Below are 23,119 nucleotides of genomic sequence, written 5' to 3' on the forward strand. Positions count from 1 at the left end.
AGTTAGCGCTTAGCAGGTTTGGAACTTGGGGGTCAGCATTTGATCAATTGTGCCGCAGTTGACTCTTTTTGCCTTCAGGTAACTCAAATTGAGGAGGTGTTACTGGTTATCAAGCACCATACCAATATACGCTCAGTCTAGAGGCTATAGGTCGATTTTTTTGTCATTTGGTTACTCTTGAGATGGAGTCGGTATGTCCTTTAACTACCGGATTTTTTTCTCCTTCATGGTTCCTGAAACACGAATAGTAGAACCCCCTTTGTCGTCATAGCCTTAGTAGACACGGTACTATAGTCGATCTTACCCGGCTTCAGGGTTTGTTCCAGAAGCTTTGTAGTGCCCCTGCAGAAGTACTGTATCCGAAACCGAGCCGTCTTCCAGGGTAGACTAAAAGGTGTCAGAGCTAACAGATATACTTTGGCCATGCGGGTCTGCTCTATCGTTCCCGTCCAGGGACCTAACGTTAGGACACGAGGACAAAAGTGAGTTACTTTGCAGGTGGATGGAAGATAGAACATCATTGATACCGTGCGTTTAACTTGGGTAGGATTATCTATATGGTACAATGGGTGTTTGATCAACAGGTGGGTATCTCATATGTATAACTCCTTTATTGTTGGTGTCGGTTTGGCCCGTGCGTTCAGCTGCCAAACCTCTGCCCGCTGCCAAAACTAACCCTGTCAGATTGTCTTCACCTTGATGACCCTGACTAGAATATCCAATTACGTTGGTCCAATCCCTTGATCACAACTTCAGGACCCAACGGTGGTCCAGTCGTACGCCTTCGCTTCATTTGTTACCGTGTGCTGTGCTGTCCCGTGCCTGGCATATGTATGTCGGTCAGTAGTAGTCGTCAAGGGGTAAAAAAAAAAAAAGAACACAGCGGCGCTAACATTGGACGATACTGTGTCCCGCCTGCATTTGCATTTCTCCTCAGTAGTCTGCCTCCTTAAACTTTGCATCGCAACAAGTTGCATATTATTATTCCTCTCTGCGACGATCAATCTTGGCTGCTATTCTCCCTTACAGCGATAACGTACGTGCTGCATACGCCATTTCATCTCAACACTGTCGCACTTCAGGCCCTGTCCTGTTTTGTTCTCTCCACCGCGTGGCCCTTGGCCCTGGTCTTTCTCCGTCCCGCCCCGTCCCTGTCGTTCTTATCCTTCTTCGGGTCGCCCATCTCGGTCCTGTCTCCAGACGGAGCCTCTTCCCCCGCGACCATCGACTCTTCCGTTCCTCCGCCTCGTCTCTCTCTCCCTTGGCTGTTGAGTTTACGACTCCAGCTTCAGCCCTTCCACGTTTTCCATCAGCCTTGGAGCCTCTGTGAGTCTCCCCTCGCTAATTAACCCTACCTGACCCTGCCCTTCTGCCCTGTCCTGACCCATCTTTGGCGGTGACGCCCCTGTCTTCACCGGATCGTACTCACGATCTCCAGCGCAACCTCTCGGGCATATCCTTTGCCTTGGCTCCCGTCTCGCTGGTTATCTTGTTGCTTCTGCTTCCTATTTGGTTAGCCTTTGTGCAAGCTCCTTTACTCTTCCCCGCCCTTGCTATATGTCCTTTGTTTCTTTGACCACATACGCATCGCCTCATGCTTTGCTATTCACTACCACAAGCCAGACACAATGGGCGACACTCCAGAACTAACGTCCCGCAAGGGTTCACTAGGCAACATCGAGCTCCCTCGCTTTTCTGAGATCAACGACGAGAAACCTTCCGGCCGATACACCCCCGATATCCTCGCTGGCGTTTATCGAGGCATTCGAAAGCTACCCTCTGTCAAGCTCTCTCGGAGCCCTTCGCGGTTAAACTTAAAGAACTCGTCCAATAGTCTGCACTCTGCGACATCTTCCACCTCGAGTGTTCCGACAGCAAGCGAGATACAAAATCCTCAGCATGTTCGAAACTTGACGCTTCAATACAGCCTCGCGAAACCTCTACCGAAATCACCTCCTTGCCGAGATTCAATATCCCCGCACGACTCGACCTCCCCTAATCTACCTAGCGTGCCAGAAGGGGAGATCACAGACTTGAAATTCCCCGACCCGTCACCTTCAACATCACCCTTACCAACACCACCTCCGAAGCCAGAAGGCTACAGCTATCTCGATAGCCGGCCCAGCACTATGGAATCAATGTCCGGTCCTCAAGCGCAGTATCCGTACGGTGGCCATGAAACGAACAACAGCATGGGCAGCGTGTCAAGCGCCAGGTATGACTCTCAGGATCCAAACAATGACCTAAAGCCAAGAGGTACCGGGTCGGGTTCTGGAGGACCATCACCAAATGTCGCGCAAGGCCGATCCAACACCGTGGGTGGACCGTCTAATGGCCCTTCTACGCATCTTTCTGGCCTTATGTGCAATGTTCACCGAACGACCGGACGCGAACCTCATGCTCTTGTAGGAGCGACGACCACCATTTTAGGAGATAAGCTTTATGTCTTTGGAGGAAGGATTCTGTCTAGGAGTCGTCCTGCTCCCCTGACATCGGACATGTACGAGCTGGACCTTATCCGACGACATTGGACAAAATTGGAAACGACTGGCGACGTGCCGCCGCCACGATACTTCCACTCTATGTGCGCGCTGGGCGATACTAAGATGGTTTGCTACGGAGGCATGTCACCCGCTCCGAACCAACCTCCTGGTGTCGACCAGCAGCAGCCTGAAATTACTGTCATGTCGGATATTTATGTATACGACGTCAACACTAGAGCCTGGACGTTTATCCCGACACAGGATCCCCCACAGGGCCGATACGCCCATTGCGCGTGTATCCTGCCCTCGGCGGCCTCATTCTCTTCACACCGCGCACCTCTTTCCGCTCTACAACACAATCCCTCGACCAGTAATCCTAACGAAGGACGAATCGGCATTAACATTGATGGGTCAGGGGGTGCAGAAATGGTGATTGTTGGTGGACAAGACGGCAGAAACAACTATATTGAACAGATTAGTGTCTTCAACTTGCGAAGCCTGAAATGGACGTCAACAGAGCCTCTGAATAAAAGCTGGGGCGCATACAGGAGTGTTACTGCCCCTCTGCCCCCTGCGGTGGCTTCCAAGCTTGGGCGGCAACAGTCGAATGGAATGCAACGCCCCGACGGAGGTATCAGCCAAGAATCCCGCGAGCCAGGCGCATCAATGCTGATCTACTGCAACTACAATTTCTTGGATGTCAAGCTGGAGTTACAAATTAGGTCACCGGATGGCACTCTCACAGAAAGGCCAATGACTGGCAACTACTCACCACCAGGACTGCGATTCCCGAACGGAGGAATTATTGATACGCATTTCGTTGTCAGCGGCACTTATCTCACTTCATCGCGACAAGAATACGCGCTTTGGGCTCTCGATTTACGAACATTGACCTGGAGTCGAATTGATGCGGGAGGAAGTGTCTTTAGCCAGGGCAGCTGGAACCGTGGTGTTTTGTGGAACCGCCGAAACACTTTTGTGATCTTGGGCAATCGGAAAAGAAGTCTCGTCGATGACTATAATCACCGACGTATCAACTTTTCCAACGTATGCATGGTTGAGCTGGAAGCCTTCGGCTTCTACGATAACCCCCGCAAGACCAGCCCCCTTTCCGGTTTCATCTCAGCAAGCAGCCCCTACGCTGGGCCGGGCTTGAGCTTGGCACGCAAAGCCGGATACACTGCGGGCGGGCGATACCATTCGAGGGCGAGCGAGGAGCTTGGCGAGAAATCATTCGCCATGCGGGAACTCGCAGATATGGATATTCTTTGCATCGGCGGCGAACGAATCCCTGTCAATTCAAGAATTGTTGGACGACGATGGGGGCCTTATTTCGTGCAACTTCTTCGCGAAGGAACAGCGACACAAGACGGAAGCGATGCCATGACTCTTCGGTCCGGTCTGTCCAGCAACCCCTTACGTGCGTCGGCTATAACAATCACGCCCAACTCAAGGGTAGCCGACAGTTCAGCATCAATGATCAGCACTATAGGTTCCTTGGGCTCTTCTGGTGTTCCACCAAGCACAGTAGCCTCCAGTCTCTCGTCAGGTGCTATGGGCCACGAAGCCAACCCGACGAACATCAACGCGGCGCCTACGCCTCATTCATTACCGCCAAATTCACGACCGCGATGTCTCTACCTCCCCCATACTTATCTCACGATTCAAGCATTGCTCCATTTCCTCTACACAAGCTCTCTACCCCCGCAAACCTCGCCTCTTTGCACACCTCAAATCCTTTGTTCGCTTTTGCAGATTGCTCGACCCTACCGTATAGATGGACTACTGGAATCTGTCGTTGAACGACTCCATTCCCTACTCGATAGCCGAAACGCCGCAGCAGTATTCAATGCGACGGCTATGGCGGCTGGTGGTGGCCGAGGCATTGATGGATCCCTCAACCCCAACTTCTTTGTTGGAACCCTGGACCCCGTCGGCTCGCCTACAGCTACATCGGACTTTTCTTTGGGACAATCTGGAGGTGACAGCTTTTCATCGGACCTGCAGAATCGAACCGAGGGGTTATCCCTAAACACGAATGTGCAGCAATTCAACCGACCTTCTAGTGATGAACTATCTGCTACAACAAGCCAGAGTGGTTCGGAATGGAGCTCATCCGAGGTTGGAGGTAGCGAGCGCGACAACTTTGTATGGAGCGGCGAACTCAGCAGTGTGATTGGACTTCAGAAGCGAGGACTCAGAGGGCTGATGGAGGGTAGAAGGATGCGAGAACGAACCGGCACAGCCCCTAGTGGAAACGGCCAGCAACGTGTTGGCTTGGGCATAGCAGGATCATAAGTTGATCAGACAAGACCATTTTCAGGTCATTCATTCATTGGTGGAGAGCATTGAGGAAGAAGATTTACCAAAATATTGTGACGTGTAATGAACCCACTCACGGACTGTGTAAGAGGAGGATTTGGTTCGAGCGTACATGATGCATCAATGGACATATCACATCATATTACATATTATATCAATACGTCTATAGATGAATACATCTGTCAATAGTCATTATTTAAACCAAGACTTGGCTGAAAGATCAAGGCCATCATTTCAGCATTAATTATGCAATATAGGTATGTTGAAACAAGCTTGAACTATGCGATTATATTATTTTCATGGGTATCCTGTCAACATATATACATATTAATATAGGCATCCTACAACTTTACCTTGCCGCCGTTCATCTCATTCCAGTCTTTCTCCGTAAACGGGACATAACTGCCCCCCTTGAGCCAATATACGTCACCAAAACTCTTCTCAGCAGGATCGACGCCTGCTTCTCGCAAAGCGTGCTTCTGCTGCTTCATGGTTCCAGTGATTTGTCCGCCACCCAACTCAGTCGCGATTCGCAGGAATAAAGGTCTCGCATACTTGGGCAACTCTGTGTGCACATGCGTCGCTATGTCCTGCATGATCTTGGGCGTGGGATCGGAGGCGAGATGGACCGATGCACATCCCGCTCGTCCATCGTGATGAGGCAGGCTTACACCATAAACATTCGCTTCTTTGACGCTGGCGTGCTTACACATGGCCTCGCTCACTTCAGCCGTAGAGACATTTTCACCCTTCCAGCGGAAGGTGTCACCAATGCGATCGTGGAAGTAGACGCGACCTTCACCGTCCCATCGCAAGACATCGCCTGTTCGGAACCAAACGTCACCCTTGCTGAACACGCCACGAAGAACCTTTGCTTCAGTGGCAGCGCGGTTGCCGTAGTATCCCTGGAATCGCTGGAAGGGGTTGCCGGAGGGCAGGCGGAAAAGCATCTCGCCTGGTTCGCCGGTGCGCGCTTTGTAGCATCTTCCTGTGCTGGGGTTGCGCTTTGGAAGATCGGTATCCCAGTCTACTTCCACGAGAGCGACGGATTGACTCAAGATGAGATTGTAAATCCAGCCGTTTCGGCCAATGGCACCCGCAGCGAAATCGTTTTTGCTCAGGTTGAAAGTCGCAAAAGTTCCTTCTGTAGCAGCGTAGAATTCACAGATTCCTTCGATACCGAACCGGTCCTTGAATTCGTTCCAGATATCCGGTCGCAGACCATTGCCGAAAGCGACTTTGACGTTGTGCTTCTTGTCAAGACATTCACCAGTTTCAGGGTCATATTGTGGTGGTGAAGAGAGCAGGTAACGAAGAGTCTCGCCAACGTATAGAATGGATGTTGCGCCTGAAGCGCGGACTTCGTTCCAAAAGTTTCTTGCGGAGAACTTGCGACCGAGGGCCTGGGTGCTTCCTGAGAGAAGTGTCGCACTGAAAGAGAAGATTGTCGCAGAAGAGTGATAAAGAGGCATTGACTAGATGGTTAGCAGGGCATAGAGTCTAGAAAGGTTTGCACTTACGGAGTACATGATGTCGCCTTTGGAACGGTCGAGGAGTTGTTCGGCCATTGAACCAGCAACGATCAATTTTCCCCATGATACGATAGCTGCCTTGGGCATACCAGTAGTTCCAGAGGTGTAGATGAGAATTGCCATTGCCGAAAGGCTCTTTTCGGATCGCTCGGAGTCTGGTACGCGGACAGCGTCCATGGAAGCGACTTGCGCCTCAACCTCAGGAGTATAGACGACGAAGCGGATATCCTTCAACTCATCGCGAACATCCTTTCCGACATTCTCTTCAACATTGGGATCCACGATGCATAGCTTTGTTGTAGCAGCCTTTATGCAATGCACCAGTGATGCACCAGAGAGGTTATAGTTCAAAAAAGCTGGCTTCGCACCAATGCTCCAGAGTCCCAACCAGAGAAAAATGTATGTATCCGAATTTTGAAAGTCCAACGCTACGATATCGCCTTTCTTGACACCTTCTTTCTTGAGCCACTGTCCGTACTTCAGGACCTGTTCGTAAACATCTTTGTACGAGTGGCGCTTGCCTTCGAAAATGAGCAGCGCGCGATCAGCCGTGGATTTGTTCGTGGCAATGTTTTCGAGAAGGTAGTAGAGGTTCAGACGGTCGGTCCATTCGCGGTAGTACATGCGTGATGCGCCGAAGGTGACGCAGCGCAGGAGCAAGAGGTCGTACCATACTGAGGCGCGGACGCTCAGGTAGGCTATGGAAGCCGCGATTGCGGGAATGGTTACCACAAGAGGGACTGAGAAGTGTTAGAGAGTGTATAAACGAAGGGCTTGGGTTTATACGTACGAGGCATTGTTGGTGGTTGAGGGTTAGGAGGGGAGGAAGGGAGAGGACGTAAAGATAAACAGTGACGTGGGTCTATGGATGGGCTGATATCGATAACAGGTCAAAGGTGACGACAGAGCTCTCCACAAAAGTGCCGACGTCGTGTAGGGGTTCTAAGCGAATGAAGGTAATCTACCTAGGTCCGTTGATTCTAGGTACATCGATGAGGTTAGAGTTGGGAAAGGATGATGGTTATTAGGGCCGATATGCTTATATTCAGTGCCTTGCTTGATGCTGCATATGCCAAGCCAAATACATAGAAACTTGCTTGCTTTCACCTGCCTCGGTAGCCATGCCGATGTGATGCCAAGTGCCGAGCCTACGGGAATAAATATGGAGAGGGAGATATAATGCCAAGAGATGCTTCTATGTAGTAGTTGAGAGAAGGCGAAAAAAGAAAAGAAGAGAGTGCTGACGGTTCCTGGCGATCTTTGACCTGCATCAGATTAACCTTGAATTTAATCAGCACGGTCTTTTACAGGGCTGGACTAGATCAGATGGGGAGGTGATTCTCGAAAATTAGTTGGTCTGTAGGGTGTCATCGTTCCAAGCACATAGTAGATAGAAGAAGACTTGTCTCGTTACTATACTACATCGTAATGAGACTATATTTTTGTGTCATAGTGCTACCTAGGTATCTAGAGGGTATCAGATGAGTTGACCTCCAAGCTTTAGGATATAAAAATAAACTGCCTAAGAAGTCTGACCTAAGTAGCATAAACTGACCTATTAATTTCATCCCTGGTACAACCTGATGAGAGGAATAGCCTTTGAGAAGGCTCGTTATTTTGTAAAGTTCGGTCAATTGGCTTTTTGTTTTGGTCCAACATTTTTCAGTGCTTGCCATGATAATACCTACGTCTAGTCCATTGAACAACAGACAAATAGATAAAATGATCAATGTCATTAACTAGGTAATTCAAGCAAGTTGAATCCTCCTGGCATGTCACCATCGGCATCGGCGCTTAGACCTACCGACCTCACGTGATATCGTGATGTCGTGTCTAAGCTAAGCTCCCTCCACCAAGTACATCGAATCGACAGGGAGCTTTGATAAGAGCAATCGTTCAAACTCCCCCGCCTAAATCTTCAACATCTACCTCTCCCGGACGGCATAATGGCGCCCGGCGACGTCAAAGACACTTCCGCGGCGCCTCAGGCCCAAGAGCCACCCCCCGAGAAACCATCCGACACTTCAAGGAGAACCCACATTGTCATCTCCTTTTGGTTGCTTGTCCTCTGTCTTGGTGTGCCAATATGGTGGAAAACTACAACGATCTATCGCGCGAACCTTCCGATCGATGGGATGATGCAATGGGCTGAGGGAAAGGTGTGTTTAGTTTTGGGTTTCTGGAGGTGAATTGTATAAGTGCTAATGGTACCAGGCTTGTCGCCCTGTGTTTCCCCTTCAGATCTCTGTCAAGGCCGATGCGCTACAGGACAACGAAGCGCAGAATCTTGTGCGATTGACACAGCACGCTCTCGACGATCACAATGATTTCTCCGGTCACCACCTCCGTCTCCAACTCGCTCCTAAAAGCGACGCTTCGCCATCACCTGCTGTCGACGACGACTCGCACGTCGCTTTGACGATTCAGCTTGCGCCTGGTGAAAGCAACTCTGCTTCTCTCGACCCCGACTCAGCTGTTCTCAATATCGCATATCCCTCCAACGCTGTACCATCCGCTTCATCCTCCTCCTCCGCCCTTGCTACTTATATCGCCAACGAACTCCAATCTACCTTCCGGGAAGAACAATCCATTATTTCCTACCTCCTTTCGACGTCTTCAGCCCCCGATGCGAAACCACAAGGTCTGACCCCCGAGATCGTCGATATGCTTTCCAAGCGAACTACCCGATCGCTACGATACTCGCCTACCTACCACCTTACCTTTTCGCTCTTCACTGCCGGCGCTGCACCTGGTACATGGGATATCGAAAATGCGATCGAGGAATACATGAAGCCCATGCTTGATGTGCTGGGCCCTATCCACAACTTTACAATTGATACTCAGGTGCAGCTCTATGCTACACCGGGTGCTCAGTCCCAGGTATTGAGCAAGGAGGATCTGGCATCTTTCATCAATGCTGCTGAGTGGCCTTTATCGCCTTCCATTGCTGGCGCCCCGACTGTCAACTTTGTTATCTACATTGGTGATCAGAAGATTGGCCTTGACTCGGAGGCTGAGACGGCTCAGTCGTGGATGTTTCCTCAGTGGGGTAGTGTGTACCTGCTCAGTCTTCCGGAGACAACAGCCCATGTGTCGAGTGAGACGCTGAAGCAGCCAATGTTGACTTTCACTGGACATTTGCTCTCGCTCTTAGGTACACCTCAATCAGGATCCCTGCCTCTTCGACTGTCTACACTATCTCGCATCCGTTCAGCAGATCTGCTGCTCCGTGCGTCATCCACATTGGGTTCATTGGCAAGACTATCACTTGCCCTCCCCTCCATCTCTATCCCTCACAGTGTGGCCGAAGGCGTTTCATCCAGTATGGAGCACCTTCAACAAGCATGCGCCAGTCTGGGCGCGCCTTCTGGACTCCTGCACGCTAGAATCGCCGAGGAAGAAGCAGAAAGGGCGTTTTTTGAGAAGAGCATGGTTGGTCAGTTGTATTTCCCTGATGAGCATAAAATTGCAGTTTACCTGCCCCTCCTTGGACCAGTGGGTGTGCCGCTGTTGATGGGGCTGATCAACGAGCTTAGAGGATGGATTAAGAGGAGGAAGCAGAGGGCAAAGGATGCCGGAGAGAAAAAGGCACAATAAGAAATGTTTTGAATTGTTATAGATGTATAGATATGAGTCTAATATTATGTTTCTTGTGTTCGAACTAAAGCATCCGTGTCAGCTCTGCTTGCGTCTCAGCCTACATAACAGTGAAGACCATGTCATTTGTTGATAATATGGGTATCATCTTGATGAAGCAAACTTCTAATTGACTTGATGCGATTATCTTTGAGCTGATATTCTTATGGATATATTCAATGACATCAATAATAATGCCCCAATCATAATTACGTATTGAAGCTATTTTTGCTTGTGACTCTCGGCTGTATTGCCGTGTCCGTGCACCAGCTTTCCCCAGGATTTGACGTAGTTATTCCCTCCACAATCCCATGTCATGTTTCCCATTTATTGTTCTCTTCTCCAACTTCTTCTGTTCATCTCAACTCAAACCAATTGACTTGTAACCAACATGTCATGACACGGTCACGATGCTTCCGGAACCAACAATCGCACTTACCTTTCCTAGTATAAACGATGGAACCCCTCTTGATTGCCGCATCTACCATCCTCTCTCGCTAGCTGCGAATCCAGAAGCACCAACATGGCTGAAACATGCCGCTGTGGTGGCTCATCCGTATGCACCCATGGGAGGATGCTATGATGATCCAGTGGTAGGAGCTGCGGCTGCGCAATTGCTTCGGAAGGGTTTCTTGGTAGCGACTTTTAATTTCCGGTGCGTTGCTCTCTAAGCGATAACTTCCGGAATGCTAATAGACGCAGAGGTGCACATGGATCTGCCGGACGGACTTCATGGACCTCGAAACCCGAACGAGATGACTATGCGACCGCTGTGGCTTTTGTTTTACACTACGTCCACTATCTCGATCCCTTCAAACCACATATAGAAAACGGTCTGCAGAGCGAACCCTCGACGCCGACAAGTCCAGACATATCAATCAGTTTAGATGCGGTCATCACTCCAGCTCCTCGAGTACGACCAGTCTTGCTTATGGGTGGTTATTCATATGGTGCATTTGTAACGACTCGGATACCCCCGCTCGATGCGATCCTCCAGCCATTCATTTCACCAATTGCAGGCTCTGATGCAGCAGAAGTTCGCCTTCGAGCTGAACATTTAGCCGAACAGCAGAATGTCATCCTGTCGAGTACGCGGTCTGCTATGATGGAAGGGTCGAGAGGGAGGAGTAAGCGCGGTGTCAGAGTTGGCGGTGATGAGAGTGGTAGTCGCAGTCCCCGACGAAGCCAATCAAGCGCAAGAAGAAGCTTTTCCTTGGACGATGAGAGATTCCGAAGGGGCGTTCATGACTTTATCGCAAAGGCGCGGGTAGGCAGGCATTCTCGCAATGTCTCGCAGACGTCTCCGCCAAAGGTTCCTAAACAGCCCCAACCGGGAGAAAGTCTACCGAGAATTACGGATCTCACCATACCGAGGCCGGCTTATCTCATGATCTCACCACCTCAAGGCATCGTCATGCACGCACTGTCCATGTCAGTTCTTCCGTCGGCGCTCACAAAGAATAAGGATCCGCATGATGCGGCGGCGGAGGAAAAGCTTATTAGGAATCCATCATTAGTGATCTTTGGGGATCAGGATGGGTTCACAGCTGCGTCAAGGTTCAGATCTTGGACGGCCAGGTTGCGCGAGAAAGCGGACTCCGGGTTCAGAGGAGTCGAAATTGAAACGGCGGGACATTTTTGGACTGAGGAGGGAGTTTTGAATCAGTTAAGAGACGTGGTTGGAAAGTTTGCTATTGATGTACTTGCGGGTTAGGAGTTTGACGTGAGTTTTTGTGTTTAAGCAATGGTCAGAATGATTACCTTCAAAGAGAAGGACAAGGCACAAGGTAAATAATATGATATATTAATGACAATTAGATACGAGTGTCTAACTAACCCCATGAGAATGGCGAGTATATGCATTATTTGAAAGGTTAGAGTTGACGGCACAAGCATTGGCATAATTTACTTTTGGTCAGGATTCATGACTTGCATCTAGACATCTATATCTTTGTTCCCTTCTAACTGATTAAAGACTGTCTACTGCTTCCACCGTAGCAGAGTGAAAGAGTGCTTGGGGAACTTGAACAAACCCTCACCATTCCACTTAGACTCCTTAATACAAACCTCTTCCTTCTCCGCTGTGTTGACAACCTTGACATCTGTTCCACTAACACTGTGAACCTCGACGTCCTTTCCGCTCAAGCCCTTGAGCTCAGTCTCGAAGTCCTTCTCCTCGTGGATATTCACCACGGCAAGGTTGACAGTACCATCCTTATCCAGCGCCGCACTAACGTCCAACCAAGGCGTCTCGATAGTACCGCGAATCCACTTGGGATGCGTCTCACCGAGATACTCTCCTCCACGAAGGTTGACAGCGATAGTTGAACCGCGCATGTACTTGCTGTACAGAAGGAGAGGCCACCAGGTAGGCTGCTTAAGAAGCCCGTCCTTGGTGGTCATGAGAGGCGAAATGACATTTACGCTCTGAGCAATGTTGGCCATGCCGACGTGCTTGCTCTGACGGATAAAGACGTTGAGCCAGATGGCAACTGCCAGGGCGTCAGAGAGGTTGTACTTTTCTTCGGCACCTTCTTCACCGGGGGCGCGCTCAGGATCCCACACGTTCCACTCGTCGAAGCAGATCTTTTGACGAGGGACGGTGGGAGGGACACCGTTCTCGATGCGGGCGAGATCGATGAGGCTGGATGTGATTTCGATGGCACGCTCAGCAGAACGAGGGGCTGTGTTCGTTAGTATACTGCGATCGAGCGTATTGTCTCAAGCCAAACTCACCTGTGGCGTTCTTGTAATGATCTGAGCTGGCAGTGTAGATATGGATACTGTGCTGATCAATTAGACTAGCAGTGGTGCTGCCGCCCAAGCCGTGTATATCAAACTTGATGCACTCCTTGATAACGTATGAGTCCCAGGTGCTGTGTCCTGTCTCGCCGCAAAGAATGAGAGTGACGCTGGGGTCTAGAAGCTTGATGGCCTTGGCCCATTGGTAGGCCTTCTTTGCGTAGTCTTCCTTTGTCATCTGGCCAACTTGCCATGCTCCCCACATCTCGTTTCCGAGAGCCCAGTACTTGACCTGTAAAGATGTGTTAGTGAGAGGCTTGGAGGGAAGAATTGGGAGGAAGTACGTTATAGGGCTTCTCACGTCCGTTCTGACGACGGAGGTTGGCGTAGTAGCTTGGTCGGTCAGAGTTGCAGTATTCAACCCATGCGAGGGCTGTAGAGGTTAGTATTTGCGCTTAAGGACTCATTTGGAGCTAGACTAACCTTCATCGAGAGTGCCTGGACAGTAATTAGCATATATAGAACAACGAGTCGAAAGATACAAAACTCACCAGTTCCGAAGTTGAGGCATAGATAAGGCTCGGTACCGACAACCTCACACCATTTCATAAACTCATCTGTACCAAACTCGTTACTCTCAGTACCAATCCAAGCAAGCTCGGGTCTTCCCAAACGTCAGTCCTGGTTCTGTTTAACTTGATACGGAGGAAAACTCACCTGGCAGGTCTCTTTTCGCGAGGACCAACACCGTCTTGCCAATGGTATGTAGCAACAAAGTTGCCACCTGGGTATCGAACAACAGGGCAGTTGAGCTCCTTCATGGCCTCGATGACATCCTTTCGGAAGCCGTTCTCATCAGAGAGGGGGTTGCCTGGGTCGTAGATACCGCCGTAGATGCAGCGACCCATGTGCCTGAGGGATTCATGTCAGTATGAGTGAGACAAGAGTGAAGAATGTGAGACATACTCTGTGAAACCACCATAGATGTTATCGTCAATGGTGGAGATGACAGCACTGGGGTCAACCGAGATGCTGGGACGCTCGTCGTCGGCAATTCGAGTAAATGTAGCCATATTGATCTATATACTTGCAATGACAACAATTACAAGAGTGAATGTTATAGAGAAAAAAGAAAAGAAAAGTCCTGATACAAGGAGGACAATTTATGTCTACTCTTAGCCCCTCATCTCCAGTATTAATTATCTGGCATGCGTGTCTATTTGGCTAGCTATCAGTCAGTCAGTCGACTTACAACTTCCCCTCACCTTTAAAGATGCCACTAAAACCTGTCAGTCGTCAGGTGTACCGTTTACTGTATCAAGCCTCGATCCCTGCTTAAAAGACCCTGGTTCGCGCGCTTCTTTGGTGTGGGTTGACATGTTGATTGGTGCGCTTGGTTTCTCCCACAACACGAGACTAAGGAACTCAATTCCGAGGCTATTCAGATCCTTGTATTCTGCAGTTGTGGTTCAGTAATATGATATACAGTTGGAGAAAGGCCCGGCTGTATCCATCTATTACATAGTCTGTACATGAGAGACGATGGCTATTATGGTTATGCATATTTTATAGTTCCATTGCATTGATACCCTTTGTAGAAGCTAAACTGTCTGGTCTTTGACATGTGCACGATAAAAACGCTAATAATGGAGACTACAGGGATCCGATTCAACGGCCTCTCCACTAACTAAGATAAACCATGTAAGTCAGTCAACAAGCTCTCTTCGATTCCGCTCTCACTATCCTTCGCGCACCAACCAAACTTGCCTGCAACGAGATTATGTCTTAGTCTTGAACAGAGTGAAGGAAGAGCCGCAATTGTGCGCTCCAATCGGAATATACGGCACTCGAATCGCTTTAATTTCCGAGTGACAGGAACTCAACTACAGGACACTCCGCCATTTTGACCTATCACCAGATATCCATCCCCACGGGCAAAAGATCCTTCCCCATCATGACTACTGTTATCAATCTCCACCTCCGTGGGGAAGTCGTTAGGCGAACTCCAATTTATCTTCTCCCCATGGGCAGGGACATACGATGGTTGCGTCAATCTTGTTATTCCCTTTCTCCGCTTGGGATTCTTTCATGGTCTTTGCTGAAAAGTTCCCTGCCTTAGTCCCATTTACTGCTGATGCCTTGTATCATAACCGCGGAAAGTCGGGTACTCGGATCATGCCCCTGTCTAGTCATGACTGTATCTCATTGTTTACGGAGCATGTCTAGGAGCACTATATATAAGAAGCATCCATCACCCTACGTTTCTAGCTCTTCATCGCCTGCTTCAACAAAGCAGCACCATATTCATCATGGCTCTCCCACCAAAGTGGTACCAGTTCCTTGTCTCCGTCTTCGCATCGCTAGGTTCTTTGCTATACGGTTATGATCTTGGTGTCATTGCCGAAGTTATTGCATCTGGTAACTTTAAGAGCAAATTCGGCGATGATCCCAATGCGACGTATGTCTACCCTCTCATCCACAAAGGCTCATCTAACAGACTGTAGCGGCGCTGTAGTTTCGGTATTTACTGGCGGTGCATTCTTTGGTGCCATGTTTGCTGGCTATGCTGGAGATCGTTTGGGAAGAAAATGGACCATCATGATCGGTGCCCTCATCTTCATCCTCGGAGGAAGTCTGCAGACTGCCGCTGATCACATTAACTATCTCTACTCCGGTCGTTGTCTTGCTGGTCTCGGGTATGTGTCTTGCCTAGTCTCTTCTAACCAAAGCTAACATCCTCAGTGTCGGTTTCCTCGTCATGATCGTCCCAGTCTACCAAGGCGAGCTTTGCCATCCCGATATCCGAGGTCGTGTAACAGCACTTCAGCAATTCATGCTCGGTGTAGGCGCACTTATCGCTACAGCAATCGGCTACGGAACGTACACAAGTATCGGAGACGACAACTCAGGCCAATGGCGCATTCCCCTCGGCATTCAAAACCTTCCTGCCGTCATCTTGGCTGCTCTTATTCTATTCTTCCCCGAATCACCCCGATGGTTGATCGATCACGGCCGTGAAGAGGAAGGTCTCAAGACTCTTGCGAAACTTCACGCCAACGGTGATGTGAACGACACATGGGTGAGAGCCGAGTTCGACCAGATCCAGGAGCGTCTTGCTCTTGAGCATGAAGCTTCTGCAAAGAGCTACAGTGAGCTTTTCACTGACAAGTCGTGCTTTCGACGACTTTGGCTTGCCATCTCTGTCCAGGTCGCTGCGCAAATGACTGGTGTCAGCGCTATCCAGTACTACTCTGTTGCCATCTACGCCAAGATCGGCATTCAAGGTGACGAGACCCTCCGATACCAGATGATTTCCTCCGTCATCGCTCTCGTGGCTCAATTCCTATGCATGCTCTTCATCGACCGCACAGGACGACGCTGGCCACTTATCAGCGGCAACATTCTCAACTGCATCACCTTCATTATTGCAACTGTTCTTCTCGCCAGTTTCCCTCCTGGGTCCAACAACGGCGGCGGTGCTGCTGGATGGGGATTCATCGTTGTCACATGGATCTACAATTTCTCTTTCAGCGCTACATGTGGCCCCTTATCTTGGATTATCCCTGCTGAGATCTTTGATATGAAGACTCGTGCCAAGGGAGTGTCGCTGGCTACTATGATGTCCTTTGCTTTCAACACCATGATTGGCCAAACCACATCTGTTGCTCTTGACGATAAGACTGGTATTGGCTGGAAATGGTATATCGTCTTTATTGTAAGGTCCCTATTATACCTACCGAACCCGGAGTCCCAACTAACAAGTCTCAGGTCTGCAACTTTACCAACGCTGTTTACTTCTGGGCCATCCTCCCCGAGACCGCCAACCGCCCTCTTGAGGAAATGCGATATCTCTTTACCGAAGCGCCCTTGTTCGTTCCTCTTATGGACACGGCCAAATTCGCTGCTGGCCAGGATCTTGAGCGTCGTGTTGAGAAGGTAGAGCACAAGCAAGAGCTTGAACATCATGACTAGTTTAGGGGATATATCAGTTCTGTTTTTGGACGTGTAACAACGTGTTCAATGTATTGAGAATATAATTTCCCATAGGAAGTCAACGTACATCTAAGGATTCAAAGTATCTCAGCTTGTAGTTAATCTTTTAAATTGCAGCATATAGGAATCTATGGAATTCCATCCCAATGTCCTCTCGCAAAAGGTGGTTGACTGGGATATAGGATCTTTCTTTTAGTGATGTAGTCCGAGCTCACTGAAGCCCCAAGTTCCTTGCATCTGTCTTACTTACTGGTTTACACACCATTCGCGATATCAGTAGCCACTCCGTTAGGCTTGCCTCCATTCAGCTTGACTTTTGCTTCTGACTTTTCCTTATAGTCTGCCTTCTCATTGGCGTCTGTCTCGGACTCATCCTTGTCCTCTGTCTTCTCGTTCTCCTCAGCCCTTTCCTCGAGACGCTTCTGCTCTTCAACCCACGCCCCAGCATCAGCTAAAGCTTTAATAGGGCCATCCTGGTGTGTTAGAAGATAACCTTGAAGTGCCGCGGGAGTAAATGTGTGCTCTGGGATAACCTGAGCAAACTCAATAGAAAGCGCATCAATCTTCTCGGAGACGAGTTCCACGCCACTTTCGGCGTATGGTGTCCCGTACATCAATTGGAATATCTGCTTAATGGTCTCGAAGGATGCGAGTCCAAACTCGATGGTATAGTCGACTTGTCCGGGCCGTAGAAGAGCAGGGTCGATGTTATCGGTGTGGTTGGATGTCATGACCAGCACGCGACCCTCCTGCGCGGCCACGCCATCGAGAACATTTAGCAAGATTGATAGCGTGATTGGTTCTCTCGAAGTTGGAAGGTAGCCAAGCCCTGGTTTTCCAGTGGATTCAGCCTTGGGCTTCTTCTCTTTTACTCTCTTGGCTACAACACCTGCTGCATCGATATCCTCAAGGAGGACAAGGCAGGTCCGAGGCAGAGCCTGGAACAAGCTTGCAAGAGTGTCCTCTGATAGATTGGGAGACGACAGACTGATCATGTAGATGTTGAGACTCATGAGTCCAGCAGCTGCGAGCGCCAAGCTTGTCTTACCAGTACCGGGCGGGCCAGAAAAGAGATAGCCACGTCGATAAGGAATGCCTCGTGTAGCATACCACTTCTTGGTGCGCGGGTTCAGATAGTGAGCGAGATCCTTAACAAGACCCCGTTTGATGTGCTCCTCAAGGGCGATGGTCGACATAGGACGGGTGGGCTTGGACATAGATTTGGCCCAACAGTGCTGTCCATGAGACTTCACAGGGCGGAAGATGCTTGTCCGGCCACGTTGTTTCTCCAGGTACTCGATGTGGGCGTTGTAGATGATGCGCTTGAGTATGTCGGGGTTTCTACCTAGGCAAGAGAGAATGATGGTCCCAGAACTTATACCAAAAGGCATCGGTGAATCGCCAGTAGAAGTTCTCATGAATGAAATGGGACGGTTCTCGTACCAGAACCAGTGTGTCCCGATAGCCGGGGTCCAGCGCAGAGGTTGCGCATTGTACAGTGAGATCTTGGAACGGAGAACATCCAGACTGGCCGAAGAGTCGATATCATCACTTGAATCTTCTTCTTCGTTATCTTCGTTGCTTCTGGGAAGACCGCGCATGGCGCGAGAGAGTTCGTTGCTAGTGCTGCTGGATGCAAGAAGGCGATGATTATGGCGGGAGAGCTTATTATTCTGAGCAACCCAGTTCATAAGATAGGTAAAGATCTCGTCATGTCCTTGAATTTCGATAGTCGATACACACTGCTTGTAGAAGGCATCTGTAGCCATCTGAATGAGGTAGGGTGCGATGTAGGCGAAGAATTCGACGCAGGTAATGCCGCCGCCACCGGGCAAGAGGGCCTCCAAGAGGTGATTTATGGCTCTTCCTGCAAGCGGCTGCGATTGTCTACTCTGCATCCTGGATGAGGACGGCATCTTAGCCCATTCTTGTAGTTTGGGTATTGGTGGAAAATGAATGAGAAAAGAATAGCCTCAGAGTAGATAGGTAGACTGGCTAGGATCTTGTCTTATCGATGGACTACCGGGATAAAAAATGTTGCTGAGATGGTGGTGATCAGTGTAACGAAAGTTTGCCTATAAGATTAAAGACGAAAAGAAGATGAGGCCTCTTTATAGATGTTCAAGGTTGCAAGTTGATGCCGTGACAACTGTTGGCAGTGCCAGTTCTCTGGCACTGCAGGTGAATTGTGGGATGAACACAAAAGAGTAACTAAAAGCTACTTTATTGTGCTCCGAGCTAACTCATTAATTTTGTCTGGCAAACTCTGCTACCAACAAACAAAGAATTGCCTTTGGCTGCCTGCTGTCAAGCAAGTCTCTCCCTGCATATTGCACTGCACACTAACAACAGCACCAGGTTCGCAGTTTCAAGGCAACTCAAAAAGGCAGCCATTCGAGATGGATATGGACCAATTGTCAGTATATCTGTGTCGCCACTCAGCCTCACTCTAGATGTGTATTAAAGCTCACTCAGGCTGTCGGAAAAGTTAGCCTCTAAGCTTTGGGTCACAAGAATAAACAGGCTGAGCGTACCTGGATGCCTATATGCGTAATCCCTGCTCTGTATCCACGAGGCAATGTTCCCATGTGAGACTTTATAGCCTATTGGAATAGTTTGGAATACGACTTTGAGGGTCTTTAGGTTAGAAGAACTTCAGCCCGTGTCCACAGCGTGGACTCATCGAGAACCTTAGTTTTTTGTGAACATTAATTCAATATATCAAGTTTGTAACATATATGGATCCTTGAATTTAGTGTTTAGAGAGTACCTTACAACTATGTTTATTGTTGAACAAAGACTAGAGAGGATAGGCAGCAATAAGTGAAGAACTACTGTAAGTAGGTCGTCGCGCATGTCGCGCAGTGCAGGGTAGTTGGACAACAACAGCTGAGCAAAGACAAAGAGCTGGAGCTCAATTAATCATCGTCAACGAGTTTTCATATGACTATATTCCCATGATAAAAGTAACTACAAGCGAAGTTGTTGAAAATTTAGTAACGGGAACTGGTGGGAAAATAATCGTGGACTGGAGACTCGGTAGACAAACATACATAGATACTACTGCTACATCCACTCGCCTATTACGGTTGTATATGAATAATCAAGATCAAATGTGGAAGTGCGATATACGTCTATATGAGCGTTAATTGGAGTGTGGCATTCAGCTATCTACTGCTCGTGTCTAAGTCGGGTTGGTAAAGCCCGAAGTTGGGAATGCGGCAGTATAGATGTACTGCGATGTTCTTAGCAGGAGCAGTAGGCTATGATGCAGGGTATCTCTGTTCAATAACTTATGCATGCAAATGCTCTGGTATGGTTGGGCGTGCTTGATAGTGTAGAAGAGTCGCCCATGAATAATTGCTAGTTGGTAAGACTGACTGACCACGTCCACGAAGCGTATTGCGAGAGCAATGCCTCGTCGTCTCGTCGCCAATTGCTCTTAGTGTAATAATCCCTTTCATGTCATCGTGAGTCTTTGTGAGGATGCAAGTCGTCTGGTCGATGTATCATTCCGCTGCCTGTCTTTGCTGTCGTGTTCCGTTGTTCTTCAAGACACTATCCAGAGACGAAACAGCACGCTCTATCATGACTTCCTCAGCCATAGCAACCAGGGACACATTCTTTGTCTCTAGTCTGGCTAGTAGGGTTGCCATTCCCGACGGTCCTAGCTTCATCAACGTTTTCACAGCGGCGGAATACTGCACTTCCTGAAGGAGCTCTCGCGCACGAGATTTCAGCCACTGCTCTTCAGCTCGTCGGTTAAAGTCATTTTGCGTAATAACTTCTAGCTCCTCCAGCACGTCCGAGTCAGCTTGGGCGATCAAGCGGTTGCACTCTTCAAGTCTTGTTTTGTACTTGTGCAATGCTTTTTCGAGGTCATTGGCACTCATGGCCATATCCTCGTGGTGCTCCTCGACGAAGCGCATGCCTTTTATTATCTTCTCCCTTTCTGTTTCGTATGCTTTGACGTCTGTGCATATTTTTTGAACTTTCTCGCTGCCTAGTTTTGCTTCATTGGCCTCGCTATCTTCGATTGAGGTCCTGACTTCGTGAAGTGAATAAGTGACGACATCGAGCTCTTTCCGCTTTTCAGCCTCGATCACCTCAAACTCATCAACAAGATTCAAAATAGTCTTTGAACGTCGTGCTGGTATTGTGCTAGTCTGTAACTGTAAAGGTTAGCAGAGCGGTCGCAGAGGTGAACGAATCTCACTTACAGCCGCATTTTGGACCACTGTGACATTCCTATTATCGCATGTATTTCTCGGCGGTGCTGGGTCTTGAAGTATAGTAGCATTAATGTCGTGGTGTGGATTGCTTGGACCTGTTGTCCGTGGACGCTTCTCCAGCAGAGTAGTCAACGAGGGTGATCTGGAGCGTTTCACAGTGACAGTGGCCGTTTCGTTTTGATCTGTCGGTCCAACAACATCATCAACGTGGTGGCCGGTCCAATCTTCCGATTCATTTTGCGAATCGGGTATTTCAATAGCTTCGTCTTGGTCATCATCGCTCTCATCACTTTCGCTTTCCTCATCAGACCCCCGCACTGTTATTTGCTCGGCCTGGCGCTGGACAGGCGGAGTATGGATGGGTGTTGTTGCTCCCCTTTTCGTATAAAAGTCTGAGCTGAAGTGGTTGATAGCGTTTAGCACGTCGCTATGTTGGAGATGTAGGCATTGTGCATCGCGCTTCTTTGCGCACCCCAGGAGAAAGTTTTGGACAATCTTGGTATGAGGTCCCGGACCGTTAATTCGGGCACTTTTACAGACGCTTCTCAACAGCTGTCTGATATCCTCCAACATGCTCATATCCCATTTTTTAGGTAAGAAACCGGCGGCAAACTCCCATGGCCACATGCCCGTAAGTTGCAGAACAGTTCGAGACACATCGCATGGGCGTTTGTCCGCTGTAGATCCGCGCATACACCAGTCTAGCCTGTTTGCAATCTGTGTGTCGGAAAGGTCATGCCTTTCGAGACCGCGAAGGCAGCTGAAGCGGCTGCAGTTGGAGTTTGGCACTCTGACAGGGGCCTCCAAGGACTCGGACTTTGGTGTCCTTTCTTGACTATGATTTATGACGTTGATGGTTGGTAGAGATTTTTTCTTGGGGCTCTCTATATTGTTGTGGTCGGTTGTTTGCAGACGCAGAGAGGGCTGTATTGGAGAGGACATCGCGTTGTGAGGACGCGTTAATGAACACTGACAGCTTTGACGCACGGGAAGCGGGCTATAATGGTAGCCTCTTCAGTGAACAATATTTCATTGCTTAGAGTATTGGAGGAGTGGTACTGGAGAATGGGATCAAAATTGAAGCTTAATTGTCTTGTTCGTCGTCTGATAATTGAAACGGTTATTAACGATGCGATTGATTATTTGATTGAACCTGCCCTGACTTGATCCCCTGAATTGTAGCCACAGTAGGAGCCACAGTTGACGGACGCTAAGAGTTACCCCCGCGCCTACTAAGGTACACCCAAAACATTCATACATTCAGATCTACAGACAGCAAGTCCAGTGGACATGATCACATCTTTTATTCAAACTTATTGACAAAGCTTAATCATTAGATGAATTGGGACAAAAGTCATTATGTGTCATTGTAGGAATTAAAACATGCCATTCTCTGCTTTGTTATACGCCCTGTCACCTGTTCCTAAGGCCCATCGCAAGCGCTCGTCATGAGAAGTACCTTGTTCACCAATTATACAAGGGACGGTACTTGCCCAATTAAAGACCCGCCAAAGATCTCAAAATAGACGAGCTAACTATTTCGGGAGTCGCCTAATCTGACTTAGACGCGCGCCTCCAGAACTAACGGTCCAATTAGTGGTCGCAGAGATCCACACTCTTCATCTAAACACCAAGAACCCTTTCTTTGATAGACCTTGCTCAGCTGCTCCTCTCTCTTAGTGAATGACATTCGAGGTCATCAAGACATCTTTCATTGTTTCATCTGCCGGTGCAACTATGATCCACATCCTTGTTCTTCCCACCTTGTCTTAGTCTTCCCGCTCTTGCTTCCCTGTCACTCTCGCGCTTCTTCTTGTCTTGTCTTCACACCACATGCAATGCAGCGACCCCGTTCAATTTCCCCAGGCGCTCAAACTGTCATGGGCCTGGCGGGCATATGCAGATCGGCTGGCTGTCGAGATCCTGGCTTTTCCCTCTTAGCTTTGTTTTTGTTATCCAACTTTTTGACCCATACACTTTAACCAAGACAGTCCGTAGCCATAACCTTGACTGCTGGCGCTTGCTCAAACTTCGTAGTACCGGATGAACATCATCTCTTCTTGTGTTCAACCGTGGAGACACTTATCCATAATTCTTTTTTTGTAGCCGCCCATTGTCTTCCCTTTAACCGCCCACTGTTCAAACAAACGCCTTTCAGACCAATATCCTCAACCCGTTT

General features: G+C 49.0%; 9 protein-coding genes across 9 annotated transcripts; 5 read left to right on the forward strand and 4 right to left on the reverse strand.

Annotated features, from left to right (window-relative positions):
• Positions 1 to 951: 951 nt before the first annotated feature.
• Positions 952 to 2,009, forward strand: EDB82DRAFT_448533 (uncharacterized protein; the record flags this gene model as incomplete). Its single annotated transcript, XM_065607808.1, has 2 exons — positions 952 to 1,326; positions 1,662 to 2,009. Coding segments are annotated over 2 exons (413 nt in total), but the record flags the coding sequence as incomplete, so codon positions are not given.
• A 120-nt stretch (positions 2,010 to 2,129) lies between these two features.
• EDB82DRAFT_433959 (uncharacterized protein) lies at positions 2,130 to 4,781 on the forward strand (the record flags this gene model as incomplete). The annotated part of the gene is made up of 1 exon (XM_025727617.2): positions 2,130 to 4,781. One exon carries the CDS (start codon positions 2,130 to 2,132, stop codon positions 4,779 to 4,781), a length of 2,652 nt encoding a protein of 883 aa, XP_025582066.2.
• A 365-nt stretch (positions 4,782 to 5,146) lies between these two features.
• On the reverse strand, positions 5,147 to 7,134 carry EDB82DRAFT_527072 (uncharacterized protein; the record flags this gene model as incomplete). The annotated part of the gene is made up of 3 exons (XM_025727618.1): positions 5,147 to 6,280; positions 6,326 to 7,077; positions 7,128 to 7,134. The coding sequence occupies 3 exons, from the start codon at positions 7,132 to 7,134 to the stop codon at positions 5,147 to 5,149; spliced, it is 1,893 nt and encodes a 630-aa protein (XP_025582067.1).
• Positions 7,135 to 8,210: 1,076 nt separating this feature from the next.
• Positions 8,211 to 9,999, forward strand: EDB82DRAFT_506851 (phosphatidylinositol-glycan biosynthesis class S protein). Its single transcript, XM_025727619.2, has 2 exons — positions 8,211 to 8,496; positions 8,552 to 9,999. The coding sequence occupies exons 1-2, from the start codon at positions 8,284 to 8,286 to the stop codon at positions 9,932 to 9,934; spliced, it is 1,596 nt and encodes a 531-aa protein (XP_025582068.2). The 5' UTR covers positions 8,211 to 8,283; the 3' UTR covers positions 9,935 to 9,999.
• Positions 10,000 to 10,277: 278 nt separating this feature from the next.
• On the forward strand, positions 10,278 to 11,820 carry EDB82DRAFT_245423 (Alpha/Beta hydrolase protein). The gene is made up of 2 exons (XM_025727620.2): positions 10,278 to 10,628; positions 10,676 to 11,820. Exons 1-2 carry the CDS (start codon positions 10,384 to 10,386, stop codon positions 11,685 to 11,687), a joined length of 1,257 nt encoding a protein of 418 aa, XP_025582069.2. The 5' UTR covers positions 10,278 to 10,383; the 3' UTR covers positions 11,688 to 11,820.
• A 133-nt stretch (positions 11,821 to 11,953) lies between these two features.
• Positions 11,954 to 13,788, reverse strand: EDB82DRAFT_477712 (glycoside hydrolase superfamily; the record flags this gene model as incomplete). The annotated part of the gene is made up of 7 exons (XM_025727621.2): positions 11,954 to 12,657; positions 12,710 to 13,007; positions 13,060 to 13,148; positions 13,199 to 13,213; positions 13,267 to 13,379; positions 13,433 to 13,627; positions 13,682 to 13,788. The coding sequence occupies 7 exons, from the start codon at positions 13,786 to 13,788 to the stop codon at positions 11,954 to 11,956; spliced, it is 1,521 nt and encodes a 506-aa protein (XP_025582070.2).
• A 1,141-nt stretch (positions 13,789 to 14,929) lies between these two features.
• Positions 14,930 to 16,852, forward strand: EDB82DRAFT_245439 (general substrate transporter). The gene is made up of 4 exons (XM_025727623.2): positions 14,930 to 15,173; positions 15,220 to 15,411; positions 15,458 to 16,430; positions 16,484 to 16,852. Exons 1-4 carry the CDS (start codon positions 15,025 to 15,027, stop codon positions 16,685 to 16,687), a joined length of 1,518 nt encoding a protein of 505 aa, XP_025582071.2. The 5' UTR covers positions 14,930 to 15,024; the 3' UTR covers positions 16,688 to 16,852.
• Positions 16,853 to 16,962: 110 nt separating this feature from the next.
• Positions 16,963 to 18,624, reverse strand: EDB82DRAFT_477714 (BCS1 N terminal-domain-containing protein; the record flags this gene model as incomplete). Its single annotated transcript, XM_025727624.2, has 1 exon — positions 16,963 to 18,624. One exon carries the CDS (start codon positions 18,622 to 18,624, stop codon positions 16,963 to 16,965), a length of 1,662 nt encoding a protein of 553 aa, XP_025582072.2.
• A 1,094-nt stretch (positions 18,625 to 19,718) lies between these two features.
• EDB82DRAFT_506856 (uncharacterized protein) lies at positions 19,719 to 22,061 on the reverse strand. The gene is made up of 2 exons (XM_025727625.2): positions 20,929 to 22,061; positions 19,719 to 20,880 (listed from the first exon to the last, which is right to left on the reverse strand). Exons 1-2 carry the CDS (start codon positions 21,880 to 21,882, stop codon positions 20,218 to 20,220), a joined length of 1,617 nt encoding a protein of 538 aa, XP_025582073.2. The 5' UTR covers positions 21,883 to 22,061; the 3' UTR covers positions 19,719 to 20,217.
• Positions 22,062 to 23,119: the final 1,058 nt, after the last annotated feature.

The sequence above is a fragment of the Fusarium venenatum genome, assembly GCF_020744135.1.
Source record: "Fusarium venenatum strain MPI-CAGE-CH-0201 chromosome Unknown EDB82scaffold_3, whole genome shotgun sequence".
Classification (NCBI taxonomy): domain Eukaryota; kingdom Fungi; phylum Ascomycota; class Sordariomycetes; order Hypocreales; family Nectriaceae; genus Fusarium; species Fusarium venenatum.